This window comes from Haemorhous mexicanus, chromosome 1 (assembly GCF_027477595.1).
Source record: "Haemorhous mexicanus isolate bHaeMex1 chromosome 1, bHaeMex1.pri, whole genome shotgun sequence".
Classification (NCBI taxonomy): domain Eukaryota; kingdom Metazoa; phylum Chordata; class Aves; order Passeriformes; family Fringillidae; genus Haemorhous; species Haemorhous mexicanus.
Window position 1 is genome coordinate 102,384,218 of NC_082341.1, and position 20,126 is coordinate 102,404,343.

General features: G+C 37.1%; 1 protein-coding gene across 1 annotated transcript in view; it reads right to left on the bottom strand.

Moving 5' to 3' along the window:
- Positions 1–20,126, bottom strand: part of DOK6 (docking protein 6) — a 239,923-nt gene that overhangs the window by 68,550 nt on the left and 151,247 nt on the right. The window contains exon 5 of the mRNA XM_059853228.1: positions 16,612–16,801. Within this exon, the coding sequence (XP_059709211.1) occupies positions 16,612–16,801 (190 nt within the window). The remainder of the gene's footprint in view (positions 1–16,611; positions 16,802–20,126) is intronic.

Here is a 20,126-nt window from a genome sequence, read left to right on the forward strand (position 1 = left end):
CTGGTGGTAATTATGCCTCTTGGGATACTTTTTCTTTCCTTGACTGTGCTGCCTCTACAGCCACTGTCTCTGTGATGCCCCATGTGATAGCACTTTTAGACCACTGGGGCATATGAAGGTTACCAACCCATTTCTGCATGCCAGATATTTCCACTTTTTGCTTCATGGAAGTGCAGAAAGTGGGCTGTGACTTTGTCTGGACTACATCAATGATTGTCCACTAGCACTATAAACCTCTATTTCATTTCCACAGGGTTTACCCCTGTCTATCATAGGACACAGTGGAAAAATATATACTTTAGTTTTTTTCCTGAGTTTCAGTTTTGATAAGAAGGAGGATTCTATAGGGGCTTATTTCAGAGAACTTTTATTTGGTTGCTACCAAGCCATCCCTACTCTTATCATTAAGATGTTCTTGTTTATATTAATTACTTTGATATATCAGAATAAAATTAGCTAGTGCTGAAGAGTCAAAGATAGTAAATAATTCTCTGTGCTGGTTACAGTATAAAAAGCAGCAAACTGGACTCAAAGTCATGCATAAAGGGTGGAATGTGGAGACTGCCATGCAATTATGAAATATGTCCATATACAATAGCAAACATGCTGTGCAGAGGCTCTGTTTTCTATTTCCTAGATCCTAGAAACTAAGCTATGGTGTGAAGCCAGGTGTCCACCAAGGCTGCTCTATCACTCCTCAGCTGGACAGGGGAGAGAAAATATGAGGGGAGGTGTCTGAGCTGATAAAAGGACAGGGAGAGTTACTGTCACAGGCAAAACAGACTCAGCTTGGGGAGAGTATTTGAATTTATTGCCAATCAAATCAAAACAGGCTGATGAGAATAAACCCAAATCTTAAGAATATCATCCACCCACTCCTTCTTCTTTCCTGGGCTTAATTTTATTCCCGATTCTCTGCCTTCTTCCCTCCAATGGCACAGGGGCATGGGAAAAGGAGACAGCTGTCCATTCATTGTTTCTGCCCCTCCCCTCCTCCTCAGGGGAGGACTCCTTAAACTCTTTCCCTTCTCCAGCATGGGATCCCTCCCACAGGAGACAACCCTCCGTGACCTTATGCTACATAAGTCTGTCCCACAGGCTGCAGTCTTTCACAAACTGCTCTGGCATAGATACCTTCCAGAGGGTTGTCCTTGGAGCTGGCTGGCACTGGCTCTGTCAGACATGGGGGAAGCTTCTGGCAGCCACCTCTGTAGTCCCCCTGCTACCAAAGCCTTGTCACACAAACCCAATACATCCAATACCCAAGACATTGTTCCTAACTACTGGAAGCAATACTTTGGAGTCTAAGAAGTAGAAACCAAATAATTTACCATAACTACATTTTTTGTCTCTGCCTGCTTTATGTACTACTTTCATAAACTATGACCTAGATGTTTTGATGGGGGCAACTGAACTATGCTGTTTGTGCTTCCATCACTTTTAAGTAAGAAATATTCTAAATTGTACATGCAAATTATCTTCTTGCATTAGTATTCAGTTCATATTATTTAAGAAATCAGTGCATGTAATTAATGCATATGTATATATAAAACAACCCACTTTATGGAGACTTTTGACACTGCAACTTTTTTTTTAAAGAAAAAGTCACATTTATAAAAAACAGAGGATAATAAAGCAAATTGTTGACATGTTCTTAAATACACAACACATTTGCATTTTTCACAGTTTATGTAATAGAACAGACATGAAAATGCTGTTAGATAATTAGCTCTGTTAATTTGAAGAGCTCAGGTTTTGTTGGTAATGATGAAATACTATTTAACACTATTAATTAATACTATTTAACTACTGGACTAGCATCTATTCTTACCAGCTTTGTGAAAGATAAACCAAGAACTCATAAATTATTATTATCATTTTAATACAGAAGGAGCAGTTATTGCTGGCTGTACAAAACACCAATGTAAAATGTTGGTCTGTAGAGAGTTTGCAAGGACTACCATAAGCTAAATTTGTCTGACTAAACCTTTTCACTCATCATGATTTGGCTATTATTTTTCATCTCACTTTTGAATATCAAAGATCCAAGTTCCCAGTGCTGGAATCTGGGATCATATGCAAGTACAGATATTTCTACAGGACTTCTGCAATCCTGTTAAGAGCTATTATTCCCCAGCAAAGACAAATATCCCATAACAATGCTATTCAGTTTTTTTCTGTGTCTTTAGGAGCAGTACACAGGGGAAACAGCATTTAATCTACATTAATACTGTTGACTTTGACAAATATAAAATGTTAAATATAAAACCCAAATAAGACCATTACTAGTTAAAATAAATGATAGTGTAACAGTACAGGAGCCCTGTGGCAGCACATCACTACTTGCTATAAGAAAAGCAATAAAACTTAGTGACCCAAGATCTTTATTTTCTCCCTTTTTATTTTTTCTTTTGGAGCCCTCCAGGACTGTTATCTTCAGGACTATTCCTCGCTCAGGGTGGGGATGGAAATTCTGTCAGATGATGCTCCCTAGAGTCTGCACTAATTCTGAACACAATGAGATATAATTCCAGAGTTTCCTCAATCCTCTCTCAGAAAGGAACTGTTGTTTTAAGAAGACATTTGCCAGTTAACAGGTGTTAGAACAGTAACAGCCAAGGATTTAATTTGTACAGGTATATCTGTTAATTTTATTTAATCTATGAGAAATTTGAGATATTTAGAAGCTGTGACCCTGCACATAATATTTGGAATACCTGATGATTGTCAACTTTAAGTTAAAAAAAGGTGGTCACCTCCAACTTCACCCATTGTGTGATCCTGGGATTCCAATTCTGCAATAATCCCCAGTTTTGCATCTGCATGTACCTATAAGTAGGATACCAAGAATCTGAAATCATCTACAAGTGCATTTGTTCTATAATATCTCGCTGACCTTTTATCTGTGCATTGAATGATATTGGAAACAAACTGTCCCTTCTGTGACACAGGCAGAAACACAGCTGTGTTTGTGCCATTTTATTTTGACAGCTAGCCTGCAAAGTAGGTATTTCCTGATCAAAGTGCATCCACATAAGGAGAGAAAGAAAAATTTCTGGAGGGCTGACCAGGAATGAACTAATGCAATTAATGTTTTTGATTGATGAATAATAGCAGAAAAATAGAAGTAAAAATTATGAAGGAACTAATACAGAGCTATGTTTAGAGCCATAGAGACAGGAAAAAGAGATGAAGTAGTCACAGGCGTAATTTTAACATGCATCCGAAACATCAATTTTCCCAGTTTATGAAGAATGAATGCTGCATTCTCTCATTTCAAAAGTGGGACACAAAAAGTGTGAAGAAATGATGAAAGGAGCACCCTGAGCATTCTATGCTGAGTTTTTTGAGTACTTCAAAATAAGCATTTCAAGTGTTCCTCCCACCACTTCCCCATTTAAATGCACCATCAAGAGTGATTTCATCCATTAAAGCATTTATGGTCAGTCATTTCTCTGAAGCTTTCAGCACATTGTGATTTTATTGTGGTGGGGATTTAAGCACTGCTGACTTCTCTCAATGTCAGTCCACCTTCAAGGTATGAAAGATACTGCTTTGACCATTGTGGCCATAGAGGAATTTTCAGAAAGTCAAATGCAAATATTATGGGCACACATGGCTGTCCCCTCACCATGCTATGTACATACACTAATGAGCAATTAACATATGCTAATGACATCCAAGGACTCATCAATACTAATCTCAGAAGTGGTAGGTTGTAAACTCCAACAGCAGTGGCCCCAGGGATAGGCAATAGTGCCAGGTATCAGACAAGGCAGGGATTTGTTTAAAAAACCCTGAAGCTATACCTGTCAGCCACTGAATTAGAATTGAAGATCTTGGCTGAAGGCTGTGGTTCTGGCCTGAACTCTAGCTAGACATCTACACTGACACTAGTGGTCACATAATGCCTTCAGTGGGAAACTGAGTGTGCAATAACATCAAAAAGTAATCACAGAAAATGTACAACCCCCCACCACAAACATTAAAAATTCACTGAAGTTGCACTGACTTGCTATGTGTGGTATTTAATTTAGTGAGGAAACATGACTTCACTCCCACTTGCTTTAACTTTTCCTCTTTGACACAAGCCAGGCAGAAGTGAAGTAGACAGATTTTCCCTGTTCTCTCAATTGCAAACAGCAGCAATTCTGTTATGGATCAAACAACTCCCACTGCATTCACCTGGCATCTCTGACTCCAAGTTTGATTGTGTATAAGACATTCTTGTGCTAGTCCTTTCCAGCAGTGGAAAAACTCTCTGTAAGGTTTTCTCATTAGCCTGATAGCTAAAATCAATTTTAGTTTGTGTTCAGGTACGTGGCAGCATGATAACATCTTGAGAATCCTCAAAATATTTCATATCCTCCAAATAGTTACATAAAATTTCATTCCATAAAAAGAGGGACTTTTTACAATCACACAGGTTAGTGGGAAGGAAAAGGTATAAGTGGATAAAAGAGGTGTAGAAACAAAGAAATGGAAGAAGATAGTCCTGCAAAAGAAAATCATCACAAATAATCACATTGCTTAGATCATACTGGAAAAGGATGGGAAAAGAGTATAAAAGGATGAAAATAAAAAAGCAGAAAGCATTATTTACAGTTTATAGTTACATACTTGAGCTCCCTACATATTTTCCTATAGTACCACGTATAATATCTCCTGTCTAAATTTTCATGGGATGCAATGGGCATTTTCTGACATTTTGATAAATGTGCATTTCCACATGATTAGTATCAATCAGTTATGCTGATTAGATAATTTTTGTTGAGTATCTGAGTCCAGTGTAAAACTACTGATGATGTATTGTATAAAGACATATTTTATGCTATCTTTAGTGAGGATTTTGCTTAAACTGAAGAGGTTTAAGCAAGAATGGTGAGAACTGTGGTCATTGTGTTCAAATGCCACTGTTTAATATTCCCTGAGACCAGTTCTCTGCAGAGCACTGAGGTACTATTAATTGACAAGAAATGCACCTTAACAAGTCTGCCAGAAAAAAAGAAAAACAAAGACTGAAAAACAAATTTGGGATAGTAAAATCTAAAAGTATGAAATCCATCTTGTTTAATGCATAAAATTTTTAAGCACAGCATGCCTGCTCTCTGCCCAGGGAACCTGGGGCATTGTTTGAAAGCAAAATGAAAAAAGCAATCATCCTTTGCTGTGAACAAAAAAAAAAATACTAACAAGTTTCTTTTACACTGGAGTTTACTTGTCTAGTTCAATATTCCAGAGTTTAGGCTTCTAGTGTTCTACACTGACTTAGCAATACTTTTATAAGAAATTTATAACATGGAACTGCTCAGAGCACTGGAATGTGCCAGTCCCTTCTGCCTACAATCCTGTATGCCAGGTTTAAAAACCTCGTGAACTATAGATGCAATACCTACTGCTTCACCAAAAATTTATATACAGTTACCCAAACAGAAATTAGTATTGGGGGCAAAAGAGAAGGAGTAAAAATCACTGATGTGCAGGAGGATACACAATGTATATTTGTGGTTCTTTTGTAGAAAAAGGTGACCTTGCCTTTCCCGGACCCTTACACATAATAGCAAGGGTATGTTTGTGGCTATTCCACATATGCCATTAAAACCACTTTGAATATCCTTGGTAACACTGGAAAAGTCTTTTACAGTATTTCTACATTTTGTCAACCTGGACCATTTATATTATAGGTATTCTTTATATCATAGACAGAATCTTAGTCTCCAGATGAATGCTAATATACATTTTAATTTTTTGTATATTGCTATTTCTGCTTTTATTTCACTGATGGTGCCTTTTACCAGCTTTTGACACTACTTTCACTGTGCACAGAACACTTTTTCTTGGCTGTCTTCCATTTCATCTGTGCTTCTAAAGCTGAGAGCTAATCATACATTTTTTTTCTTTTTTTTTTTCCATCCTCTCTGAGAAATTGGTCTCATGGGCCTTAAAGAAGCATCTGGTAAAAAAGGCAAAGAACCTGTGGAATGAAGTATTTGAGGTTGTTTTGTCAACACCTGCTAATGACAAACACTTATCCTGGACAATGTCTTCTGGCTACTTTTGCTCATATATTCCCCACTTTGTGATTAGATACTGCTCCTTAAATGATACACATTTCCAAACCCAGCTACCTTCTGGATTTTTTGGGAAGTTCTTCCTTTCAAGGTCTGTCTTACCAGCCCATTTGTATTTAATTACCACACTCCTATTTCCTATTCCACATGCTTAGACCATTCTGTTGCGCCACCCCCACACACTTTCCCTTCCATTTTCACCAATCTCTTCAGTTTCTCTTGGTCCCAGCAAGCTGGTCCACTTGCTGTTTTGTATTGCAAACCAGCTTCAGCACACTCCTGCCAGGGTCCTCCTCAGAGGTTGGTTTGGATCACTGCTGTTGCTCTTTGTTCTCTGGTGGCAGTGGCAGCGCTCTTAGATGAGCAGAGATACACATGATCCAGCCTTCCTATCATTAAATAAAGGGTTGGCACCTTCATCTGAAAAAACTTCAGGGTTTTCCACTGAATCATCCCCAAGACTATCTAGTTTTCTCCTCTTAATCCCATTCCTGACCCTAAATGATACTTATGGTAAAGCAGTTTCAAATGTTTTTGAGTTTTTAAGCATTGCATACTAATAAATGCAATAAGTGATGATAATTTCTATTTACCTTTATAATCAACATGATGAAAGTTCAGCCATTTCAGGTAAATAAAATCCCTCCTGTCATTCATCTCAAAATGCTGTTTTCAGAAAGTGTACCAGGAACCATTTAAAGTATCATTTTAAAGAGGGGATATTTTTCAAGTTGGACAGAGAATTATTAAAAAATAGTAAAGAAATGGGAAAATTTGCTTAGATATACTGGTTCAAGCAAGCCATGTGAATACAATGTTATATTTGACTTTTTGGCCACTGACAGGATAATCAAGTAGATGAAAGATTTCAGTGAATTATAGCACTGACTGAGTTTTCTTCCAAAAAGTCAGAAAGATCAAATGATGTTTGGAGCAGCCGAGATTGAGAGATTCCATTAGATGCTACTTCTCCCTCCCCTCTTTCTAATAAGATGGAAGCTTTTTAGAAAATATGTGACAAATGACCACTCACAGCAGAAATAAATCACACACCACAGAGCACAGCATTATTAATAGTGCAATAATAGTAATAACTTACTGTGATAGCAAAGAAGTACCATTAAGAGGGACACAGCAGCTAATAGCATTTCCTCTACAGGGGCTAAGGGGCAAACCTTCCTTTGGTACCTTAGAAATAAGTGGAAGATTAAAGGAGCCAGTGGGACCAAATAGCCTGATTTTTCCAGAATGCTACTGAGTAGGCACTGCCTGTAAAGTGCTCTCCATCTCCCCTATGTGACAATATTTTAATAGTTCTTTAGTTAATTTAAATTAGAGTGAGAGGACATTTAGTTGCAATAAAAGACTTGGGGGGGGGGTATAAAATATGGTAATGCTAGGAGGGCTGTGACATGGTTTTCAATTATTAGCCTTGTTTTCTCCTTAGCAAAGTGCTGTGTGATAAAAATCCTTGAAATTTAGCACATGGATTTGTATCCAGGCACTACTTATAAAATTAAAACAATTAATCATGAATGGTCAATTGGACAGTTCTTTCAGGCCTTCATATTTAGTTATATACATATTTTGGGAAGAAAACATATTAATATTTCTCTCTGTGTGTGTATTTGTCTTAGTAGTAAAAGTTGACAAAAAGTAACTTGGATTTCACTAATGGTGAAGCTGTTGGGAAGTGGTGAAGAATATATATTATCAGAATTATTTACCATGTTTTAAAGGTTTTAATGAAAATATCCTAGTTATTCACCAGTTCAAGAAAATTGTCTGGTTTGCAAACTAATGTTGTCTCCATTTGTGGTTTTTTTCAATATTATTGTCTTGGTTTTGATTATCAATAGCTTTTTATGGAAGACCAGATTTTTTCTAATCAATGACATAATGAATGAAATTATTAATTAATTAGTCAATAGATAGAAATATTATTTTCATGATTATTTATTGGTTTTAAAGCAAAAAATGTAAAAAAACCCCCTGCACTTACTGGTACATTCCAATGCAGCCTTGGGTGCCATGAGATCACATATACCATAAGTATGTTGGGAAATGTATGTAAATATAACTTACATGCACATAAAGCTCTTGTTCTTAAGGACATTCAACTTACTAATGAAATTAGCATACAGCTACTGAAAATAAGAATCACCATGGAAATTTTTAAGCAAGAATTTCTGCTCTCACACAATTACTATGTCCAGAACACAGAAGTTTTTCTGGAACTGCTATCCATCTGTGACTGACAGCAATGGTCAAAAACACTCTACTGACCTCTTTTGGAGGCAAAGAAGTTACTGGGTACCCACATTTTCCAGAAATGCATCTTAATAAAGAAAAACAAAAAGATGCCAATAGGTATTTTATAGAATAATAGAATATGCTGAGTTGGGAGGGATCCATTAGGATCATAGAGTCCATCTCCTGGCCCTGCACAGGACACACCACGTGTCTGAGAGCACTATCCAAGCTCTTCTTGAACTCTGTCAGGCTTGGTGCTGTGGCCACTTCCCTGGGGAGCCTGTTTCAGCACCCTCAAGGTGAAAATCCTTCTCGTGATATCTAACCTAATCCTCCTGACTCAGTTTCATCTCGTTTCTTTGAGTCCTGTCACTGGTCATGAGAGTGAAGAGATCAGCACCTGTCCCTTCTCTTCCCATTGTGAGGATGTTGAAGACTGCAAGGAGGTCTCCCCTCAGTTTCCACAAGGCTGAACAGACCAAGTGGCCTCAGCTGCTACTTATAAGTGAGGCTATTATTTCTGAGAACAATGAATCAACACTGCCTGAAAGAACAGGGGGAATTAGGCAGATATTAGGGAAAACCTCCCTAAACCAGCCTGCTAGAGCAGCTTTCTCAGTTCAAGAGTAGCGAACAACAGCCAAGCTATATTCAACGTGGTTTCATTGTAATGAAGACTCAAGCCTGAGAGAAGAATAAAACTTCCTTTGCAATTGCTTTTGCATCTGACATACTAGAGACAACTATTCAACACTAAAATGACCTTTTGAATAAACCTATGTGCCAGCAGAGGAACCAGAGCTCCTGACAACCAACGAAGGCCACAAACATAAAACCCTGCCCCTTTATGCTTCTGCAGTGCTCCACGTGTGCATGTGCAAGCATGGGCTTGCACAGGTTCCTACATATTCATGAACAAGGCTCTTTTGTTGTGCAAATTCTAGCTTTTGCATTCTGATTACTTCCTTCTATGTTGGTACAGTACACAGCCCTAGCATAATGGATATTTCAAACCTCCTCCTCAACTGATGATCCTACATTTATAAGCTTTGGAGAAAAGGATTTATTTGTATTTAGCATTCTTGCTGGCTACATGGTTCTCCGTGCAAAATGTGGCCTTCTGGATTGCCCTTTGTGAAGCATTTAACACTCTTCCACTGTCAGTATAGATAATTAGGCATCAAGTTTCAGCATTTTTAATTAGCTCATGCAAATAGCCTTGCTGGGGGAGAAATGCAACAGTATTTCAGTGCTTAAACCAGACACTTTTATTGTAAATGGCATCTATACATTAAATGAAGAACATTACAAAATCTATTAGTATTTTGTATTTAAAAGCTTTTGAGTTTTGACATAATTTTTTTTTTTTTGACTAAATTGTTTTGGGTTTCAAATCTGAGTTATTTTAGCCCTCCTGTATATTCTGGTAAGAAGTTAAAGGTTATTATGCCTCTTGGAGATAAAAGGACCTGCTGCTGGGATGTTTCAAGTTATCCAGACCTGCCATATGAGATTAATTATTGCTGTTGCTGACTGTGTAATTCAAAGGTTAAAATGCAGAGTGGAAACAATAAGTGAATCCTAATATGATTAAGAATGTATGAATTATTCTGTCTGCTTCTTCTGCACTCATACATTACACAGCTATAACCTTGTTAGCCATATTCAGCTTCAGGAATATTAATCCAACAATGTATACCTACAGGAGAGCATGGGCATGAAAAAGAGACTATTAGAATATGGTAAGTAAATAAATCTTTTGGGCTCACACATGGATATAGAACCTCCTGAAAGCTAAATGGTGGCTGGTCTCAAAATATTTTCAAACAAGCCCTGATTTGACTATGAGGTGGCTGTGTTATGAAGGGAGAAAGCAAATTAGGCACTTCAGCTGAAAGGTACAATTCACATTATGCCGAGATCATAGGAGGAACTTCACGTGCTGTCTGCTAATACACTAGTCAAATACAACACCATTCTTATTGATTCCATTAAAAACCTTTACAGCATTTCAAATAAACAAATTATATTGGACAGCTGGTGATCAGTTGACACCTCACACTGATCCCTCTGTGATCTGTAAATATAACCCACTTCTACAGACACCTCAGAGATGGTGGCTTTCCTTCTGACTTGCATATCTGCTGTGTTCGCTGGACAAACTTTGGGTGATCACTTTTCTAACTGCATGTCTTTCACTCAGTACAAATTCATAAGAAAACTGCTTGGTTGATGCTGAGTTAATTAGCTGGTGATGTGCTCATTGCTATCAATTTAGTATTTATAAATTTATCCATTATTATGCTACACAATGTCATCTATGAAGCTTGGTGCTCTGTCCTAAGAGTTGCTGACTTTTCAATCTATTTTTGTTAAAATTAAAAAAGGGAATTCTCTCAATATAGTTCTTTTTGAGATTGTTTTTGTCATTGTTTATCTCATAAAAAATTAGCATTCACAGTGAAGTGAAATGACTCAGGTATTCTTTGTCAGTTGGAGAAAATCTTTTGTAGGTTTGTATATCAAGAGCAAATTTTCAAAAAAGGGTTTAAAAAATGCAGAATGCTTTAGAAGGTACAATGCAACCCTTTCTCCTCTCTGCTTCCCATAGTCAATTCTATGATGAAGAATTTCATTGCTATGTGAGTTTTGGTGGAACTTGCTCTGACTTATCAATGCTAGAGCAGTCTGAGAGGAGCCTTGGCAGAGAGAAAATGCAATGAGCACTTTATAAATCACTTACAATGAGCTATACTGGTTTCTGGTAGTAAAACAGTTCTTAGATTAGGTACCATGATCAAAACCAGAGTAAGGGTCCTGTAGATGAGTTAAACACTCAACTCCTTTTTAAGTAGGGTTTAAGTGAATCAAATGACTAACATAGAACTTATTGCAGGTCAGGAATTTGGCAAGAGGCAAACTGAGAGCTGGAATGGAAAAAAGTAGGAATGGAACTACAATTACGACATATTACAGTATAACCTTGGCACTGCTAAGGAACAGGAACTAATGAAACCTTTTCAGTGGTAAGAAATGCCACTTTCCCCAAAATTAGAGCTGCATCATTACTGAGAAAAAGGCCAGGGTAGGATACATAAAAGAGATTAATGTTTCTTTTTCAAGAAAGTTTTTTATTTTCAGATTTTAGAGATCTATGCCACTTGTGGGAAGGATATGAGAAAGAAGTGAAGGGACCATGAGGAAACATAAAACCACAGAAAATTTATATCATGGGTAATTTAGCTTTTTGAAAATATCACAAAGGTGTAAAAGAAGGAAAAGATCCTAGCAAACTTAACTATTTAAAGTGTGGGATGCTGAGAGCTCTGAGCTAATGTTTATGTGAAATGATAAATTATCTACTGGAGCTGCACAAGCGCTCATACTGCTGCTCAACCCAAAATGACTCACAAATTCTATCACAAGCTTATGACTTTAATGATATTTAGAATTATTAAAAATATATGATTTATAATTCTATTGTAAACCCAGGATAGATAAATTTAATCCACTATTTAGATAATCCACCAGCAATCAGGAATGGCAGGCTTGTCTTCAGGGAGGTACAAACATGTACAACAGTGTATGAAGTCCCATGACAGCTGTCTCACAAGGCATGTGCATAAGGGGCCTTCTCCCACATAAGCAAAGAAGAGCATGTTTCCTGTGACTGAGCTTTAGGGGTTAATTGACTAATGCATTTCATATTAACACCAAAAATCATCACAGAGGACTGACAGACAAATGAAACATTTCAGTCAGATGTAGTGCCTGAAGGAAACAGTGAACTTTCTGCTTCAGATAACCCTAGCATCTGTGTATGTACCACAGAGAAAATGAATATATCAGTCTTGGGAAAAAAATCTGAGAAAGTCTCATGTCACCACTGTGTAATGCTTGAGCTTAATATTTTTCTTAACCAAAGCAACAGATTCCAGATCTTAGAAGTGATAGAGGAGACCATATTTCATTAAATTTTCTCTGATGAACAAAAAAACCAAATCAAAGGCAAATAAAGAAGGAATAGTTTAGTGTGGTTCAATGAGTCTCTTTGAATGCACAGCATGAATTACTTGGAAATACTTGAAATTGTTTAAATTTCAACATCTTGTCTGCAAAGTAAAAGAAAATGTATTTCAGAAAAAGGAGTATGTAATAGATTTGTGGCTCCTTCTGCTCTCAAAAATCCAAGGAAAAAACCCTTCTGCCTCAAAATCTCTGCTGGAAACTCACAAAATTTGACAAATTTTGGCTGGAGCTTACACAGCCCATCCCCTCATTTTCTCACCATGTTTAACGTTACTTCAGCTTTTTCTTTTTTTTTTTTTTAATACTTCTGGCCCGTTAATACACTTGACCAGACAGCTTCCATACATAGAAAATAATGTAAAAGACAAAATTACAGTAAAGTGAAAGAAAAAACATTTCAAAATGAACAAGGAGTCCATATGTGCCTAATTTTTTCTCTGTTTCAATTCTGAATTCTTGGGAGTCTCCTCTTATGGTCCTAAAAAGATGCCTCAGACAGCTTGTTTTGCTAAAAGGAAAGCTTGGACAACTGCCTTTTGTAGTTACCAGAGAGCAGAATTTAAACATTGTTTATGGCCTTTACTATGGTAAGGGCTTTGTTTGTTTGTTTGTTTGAACAAGGTGATTGTTTGGTTTACAACATCAGCGAAATGAATCCTGTAATTTGGACAAGAGACTGAAAATGATGTCTTCACACCTGATAAGAACTATGAAATGTTTCACCTATAGCTGTTTTACTACTTAGGTTGCACATACTTAATGCAATCCCCTGCAAATTAAGAGCAACTTCACCTGGACAGTTAGGGTGGAGAGCTCTGTAAGGACACACCCCCTGTTTCAGAGGCTTAAAATCAGCGACAAAGACTAATTTAACCCATGTACAGGGAGCAGCTCTTCCAAAAGTTTGAGGAGAACTAAGTGCACTCCTGCAGGTCAGCTGCACAGTGCCTCCCATGTATCCAATATCCAGAAAAGGAGAACGAGGTGTCTGAACACATTACATACATCCATAAACTAAGGAAATCCTGTGAATCATTGATGATTAAACATTAAAACTCCTGTTGTGGTTTAATCCCAGCTGTCAACAAAGTATCACACAACCATTTTCTCACTCCCCCACTGGGATGGGGGAGAGAATCGGAAGGGTAAAAGTGAGGAAAGGCAGTGGAATAGGTAAAAGCCTTGTGCACATGCAAAATGTCACAAGGAATTAATTCACCACTTCCCATGGGCAGACAGGTGTTCAGCCATTCCCAGGAAAACTTCTCTCAACCACAGATAGCAATGACTTGGGAAGACAAAGGCCATCACTCCAAATGTCCCCCCTATTCCTTCTCCTTCCCCCTGCTTTATATGCTCAGCACAATGCCAATACAGTATAGGATTGTCCCTTGGGTCATTGGGGTCAGCTGTCCCAACTGTGTCCCCTCCCAACTCCTTGTGCACCCCCTGTTTGCTGGTGGGGTGGGGTAAGGAGCAGAAAAGTCCTTAACTCTGTGTAAACTCTGCTCAACAATAACTGAAACATCCCTGGGTTACTAACCTGTGCTCAGCACAAATCCCAAACTCAGCCCCATACCAGCTGCTGTGAGGAAAATTAACCCTTCCAAAACCAGCACAACTCCCGGATCCAGAACAAGGCTGGTTAGTTGGAAAGCCTTGATGTTAAAAACCTAAATGCTATGCTCTTACCTCATGTGCTCTGATCCATTTACTGTGTTAGATAAACAGCATTCATCCACACAGAGCTATTGTAGTGCCTAATGGAGTTGTGAATGGCTGTTTTCTGATAGGTGAAGAGATTTCATGGGATTAGCCCTAATCAGGCACTTTAGGTAATGAGAATCTCTCCATCCAGCATTGAACAAAGCCACACAAAATGGTTCTTTCCCCATATCTCAGCAGGGTTTGGATAGACAAAAAGACAGATTAAGGAAATGTCTGAGCAAGGAATACTTACTTTCATTGGTTCAATAAATAATAAAATAATAAGGGCAAGTCTAACTTCATAGATAGTGTGAAGGCACATATTTACTCCAATTCAGTGCAAAACTAAACAGAAAAATCTGGCAGATTAAAAGAATCTGAGTTCACTCCTTCCATATTTTAGACATTCTTCAAATTGTGTAGACATTGCATTTCATTAGACAAGTGAGCAGCTCAGTTTTATACATCCAGGTTCATATTCCATTTAAATGAAAAGCAATATATTTATTGAAAGATAAAGTTGTCAAAAAGCTTAATTCTGATCAATTTATTTAACATCGTATCTCTTTGTGAATATGGCCATTTATGTTATTGAAGGGATTTGTTTTCTCAACCAAAGTAATACCAAAACTCAGGATGTAAAATAAATATATAAAACTGAGCTTCTAATGTTCATGCAAACCTCATACACATATACTGGATATCTGCTAAAACACACTAAAACATAATAACCTATTCAAAAATATTTCCTTTAAAGCAATTGCCTGCATTTAATATTTAAGCCTTAGGGAAAAATTAAAGCAACAACACTTTTACTGCATAACATTCTCATAAAACATGGATGAGTGCTTCACTTCTGATAAAACAACATGCATCAGGAATTTATTGCATTAAGGTACTAGCAGATCAGGGGACAAAGAAAATCGTGTTCAGAAAGATGAGAAAGATGATTTGTTGATTAAAAAATAAAGTAAAACTCCAAGCAAATCAACAACAGATTTTAAAATGAGTGCTATTATTTCTCTATATAGCCTTCAGATGTTATTGAAGATACCAACTTTTCTCTAGCCCTACATTTTTTGCCTCTATGCATTTTCAAATCAGATAGATAAAGTACTCCCAAGCAAGCAAAAAGGGAGGAATCAGATCAAAGACAATAAAGCATGACAGATAAAGGCAGAGCTATCTCATAATAATAAAACACAGGAAAACAATCCACTTTTCATCAGGTCATGTGGTTCATGGACTGTAGGAGCAGATGATATTCAGATACTAGCATGGAATTATAATACTGTAGGAGGCTTGAAATGGAATTAAAATACTGTAGGAGGCTTGAAATGCTAATTCTTGCTAAAATTGTATATTTGAATAAGCCCCTCAGCTTAATCATTGAAATCAAGTTGAAACATGGGTCAGCTTTTGCTAGTTAAAAAAAAATATTAAATAAAAAACTCCAGTGATGTCTTCATGTGAACTCATCACAGAAAACTAACAGAGAATCAAAATGGTCTAGTGACAGCATTCTGGATATACAAATTACTGGTAAAATGGTAACTCTCAGCTATAGAAATACCAGAGGAATTTTGGCCATTATCCCCTTAGACAGCAGGGTCCATGTGATCCATGGTTTTGTTTCTGATCACAAACTGTACATTTGTGAATATTTGTTAATAGTACTGAATAAGTAAGAGGCATATAAAGGCATATAAAGATTTTTTAAAAAAGACAGTGTGTCTAACCCAAGAGTGTAGAGATACCTGTAATTTCACAGATTGTTTCAGAAAATTCAGGCTCCTCATAAAGGAGTATGATGGCCCATAAAAAAACCCAAACCAAACCATAAAAAAAAATAGTCTAGAACCATAAAATACAAGTTGAAACACTACCAGAGGGAGAGTTAAATGCAGTATTATTTTTGTGCAGAAATGCAGAAAAGGCAGTGAACCTAATGGCAAGATATGAAATGCATTAAAAAGAGACAAAACAGAACTCTATGGAAATTAAAAACTGATCTGAAGATGGAAATGGCAATAAGGATTAAAACTGCAGACAGGAAAAAGAGCTAGCCTTTTTATGGGTTCACAATGTTCTCTGTATTCCTGCTTGCAATTATACTCTAGGGTGGCAATCAGTCATCAGGAACATCCAAAAAGAATAATATCCACTGTAATGGAAGTTATTCCGTTCATACTTGTGTGATGAGCCTTTTCCGTGATCCAGAATTAATTTCTTCTACATCAAAAGTACTCAAGTCATACCCCACTAGTGTTTAAGCACAGGGAGACTCATAAACCTTAAGAATGACATTTCAATCACAGCTAAATAAAAGTCAGAGGGAGCTTAAGCTCATTTTTAATATGAGACATATTAACGTTTATTTCAAACACTGGCCTGGATATATTGAAAAGTAATATTCAGCAAAGGGAAGTCTATGGAGAGGCCATGTACTCTATCTTGCTTTATAAGGAGAGGCATATTTAATTTATCAGACTGCTTATTAAAAAAAAACACTGCTCATTTATTCCTTTTTTTGCATCTCCTTAGCTCTTACCTTCCAGACTCAAAAGTAAACCACGTTGAGTCACGTCCATATCTCCTCAAAGAGCTCAGAGGCCACATGACCAGCTTGACCTTGGCATTGTGGATGTCCCAGAGATAGATGTTTTCATGTGTGATCTGCATTGTACATTCCCCATAGATATCTAAATTTGGTGTAGGCATAAGGTATACATTGAATCGTTCTGGAAAAAAACACAAAGTAAGACATCAAAGGTTAAAGTAAGTTTTATACTGGGGGAAAAAAAAAGCAATCAAGTCTTTAGTTCTGATGATCCAGAAATCAAAACCAAATTTCTGGCTTTAACAGAGGTGAGACTCCACTGGTTCTGAAGCTGTCCTGCTAGTCCATAAGAGAGGAGTAAGAGGAGAATCATCTTCATTTTGTTCCCCTTACAAATGATGCAGCAGTCTGAAACATCTTTCACAGATGATCTGCATAGTCCTCTTGGACATATGTTGCAGCAACTTTACTGAAGTCCTTTTTTGCCCTCACATTAAGGTCCATAACTCTTTACAAATCAAAATTCACAATGATGAGAACTCTGACAGAGACTCCTCTCTCAAAGAACAGAACTAAAGGTATCGTGGCTAAATATGTATGTGCAGCCATTGCCTCTTGGAAAAGCTGTCCTTGAAATTGCAAATCCAAGTTTACTTGTTGAAGCTTGTAAATAATCACATTCCTTGCATTCAGTTTCTGTTTATTTGCCAAAGTAATTCATATTTTCAAAATTAATAACAATTTTAATCATCTGTTGCTTTCTTGAAACATCTGATTCAACATGATATATTATTATGGTCATGACATCAATCACTATCAGCTGCACTTTCCTTGCAAAGTGCACTTATTGCAGTGGGAGGTCAAGGACATTAATAATTTTCTGAAGTGCCTGAATTTCATGGGATTTAATAAGCAATGCAAAAAAAAAAATCAAAAAAAAAAAGGAAAAAGCAAAAAGAAAAAAACCAAGGTGATGTAAAACACCATTAACTCACATGGAAGGAAGTAAACATTATTAGGAAGAGAAATTTAAATACAAATGCAATTTTCTTTGAAGAATAACTAATGTTTCTATGTGTTGCTTCTACAAAGAATGAAAAACTCAGTTCAGTTTTTGGTTGTACAGTTTGAAGTACCAGCCTATATTTTAATGCTACATGCATTGCAATATGAGGGCTTAATAGCATCATAGGGGAGGGTGCAGTATATTCACAACCTTCCTGTCACTGTTTTTTTTTCATCTTTGAAATGGGTAAAAATGCAAAATGTCAATTCTACTGCCTGAAGGTGTTGACGAAAAAAGGTAAGAACAATTCAAAGTATGAGTATGAGCAATGCTTATTCAATAACAATATTAGGAAAACGTTCTTTAGAGGGACAACTGATAGGAAAATTTCCTCCAATTACTTGATAAAGTAAAAAGGGTTTGGTGTGGAATATTTTTAATCTACCATTGGAACTGAATTTTCTCACAGTGTCCTCAAAACTGGGAAGGAATTTAAATTTAAGTGAGAGAAATTTACTGCAACACTCAAAATTAGCTTCCCATTCTGTTTGAAATTCATTATCATAGGCATTATGTCTTTAATTTTTAAACATTTTATATATATATATATATATGTTTTTTTTTTTTTTTTTTGACAAAACAGTTAAAATATTGCAAGCAAGTTGATATAAAATATGAATGCATGTGAGTGTGTGTGAATAAAGTGGCAAAAGTTTGTGGAATTAGAGAAAGCAAGGAACTGCTGGCTGAGCAATAAAAATTGCTGCATAGCTATAAGTAAACTTGTCATCCCTAATGTTGTTCTGTTTCAGTCAATTTAATTTTGTCCTATTAATGGCTCCCCAAATTATTCATTTAGTCACAACCTCTTCTCCCAGGCCCAAGTTCTCATTAGTCAAACTAATGGGTTTTAGCCCTAAAAGTTTAATTTTATGGCTAGGATCCCATGTGTGAAACCCCAGACATTCTGTGAAAGTCTTTGTGACACACAGCACGAGTAGATTGGCAGAGGCTGCTGAGATCCCTGAGGAGAACTCCCCCGGATGCTCAGAGGAGTGCATGGGGCAGGGGTGTAATGTAATGCCTTCTAAACTAAATGGAAGGACTCACACTTGGGAGTAGTGGGTCAAAGACCACATTGGGAAGGGAATGGTGGTGAACAAGATGACTTTCACTTTGCACTGCAATTATTTATATGTATGTCTATGTATGTATATACACCCTTTCAGTATCCATATGTCACTGGGATCATCAGGCAGAAATTCCTCGCAGCTGTGCAGTGTACTTTTATCATGTATTGAACTCCAGCTTTGCATTGCTGTGCTGTCAGTTATTGCCCTTCCCTCCTCTATTTGAAAGATGCAGTAAGTGGCCTGTCAGCTCTTTCTCTCTTGCATGACACGAAATACCACCGTGTATCTATGGGGGATGGGGTTACTATGTGAGAATGAAAATCTTTCTCTTTCCCCATCTTCACCGACAGAATGCCTCAGACAGCAGAGAAAATGAAAAGGTACAATTATTTTTTGAAGTTAACATTAAACTGCTGTGTGGAAGTCACAAAATACTTCAACATGCTTTAGATGTTACCAGGTTAGTCATGAAATGCTCAACTTCTCTGATGTGTTTGAGGATATTATTGCATGAAGGGCATTCAGGACATATGGTATTCTCAAACTGTCAGGAGACATTTGCTGACTTTGCATGGGAGGTCAGTGTCTAAGGTGGGATGTCAGGGATTAAAGGAAGTATGTCTGATTAAAGTGAACATCAGCTGCAGGGCAAAACGTAGCACCCTTGGAACTGAATCAAATTGGCAAGAAAAACAAGCATACAAACATATGTGCTGGAGAAGAGTGAGGATGGATAGATTTGCTTTTGGAACAAAACCTATACTTTTGAATAATGGGCAGCTGAGGACATGGAAAAGTGTAGGTACTATTAAATGTTTTTATTAATTAACAGGCAGGGTCAAATTTTTCCATTTCAGAAAATATTTGAGCAGGTATCTAGTTAATGGTAATAGAGTCATTCCATCTTTAGTGGCATGTTTTGCCCTTACACTTATCCAGGCAAAAACAAACATTCATCATAGGCCAGATTTGGGAATCCCAGCTGAATTCTGACACCAAATCTTCTGAAAGACATTGAATAGGTAATTTTGCTTCTCTTTGGTTCAGATACTATCTGCATATGAGTAGGATGAGATAATAACAGTCCATTGGCTAGTAAAACTAAGCAAATAGAAGTTAATAAGGGACCCAGAAAGGAGGGAGATGGAAGTAACCGAACAAGAAGACGGGATTTTGAACAAGAAAAGACTGGAATTGAACAGGCCCAATTCCTCAGCATTCCGGATTCCTATCCTCTTCCCTTCTCTAAACAGGTGAGAGCAAAGTTCAGGGAGTAGGGGAGCCAGGATGAGAAAAAAATGCTGATATATTGCTACAGTTATTATTTCACTCAGTGTGACTGCTCTTTCCCATCTCCTTGAATAAGC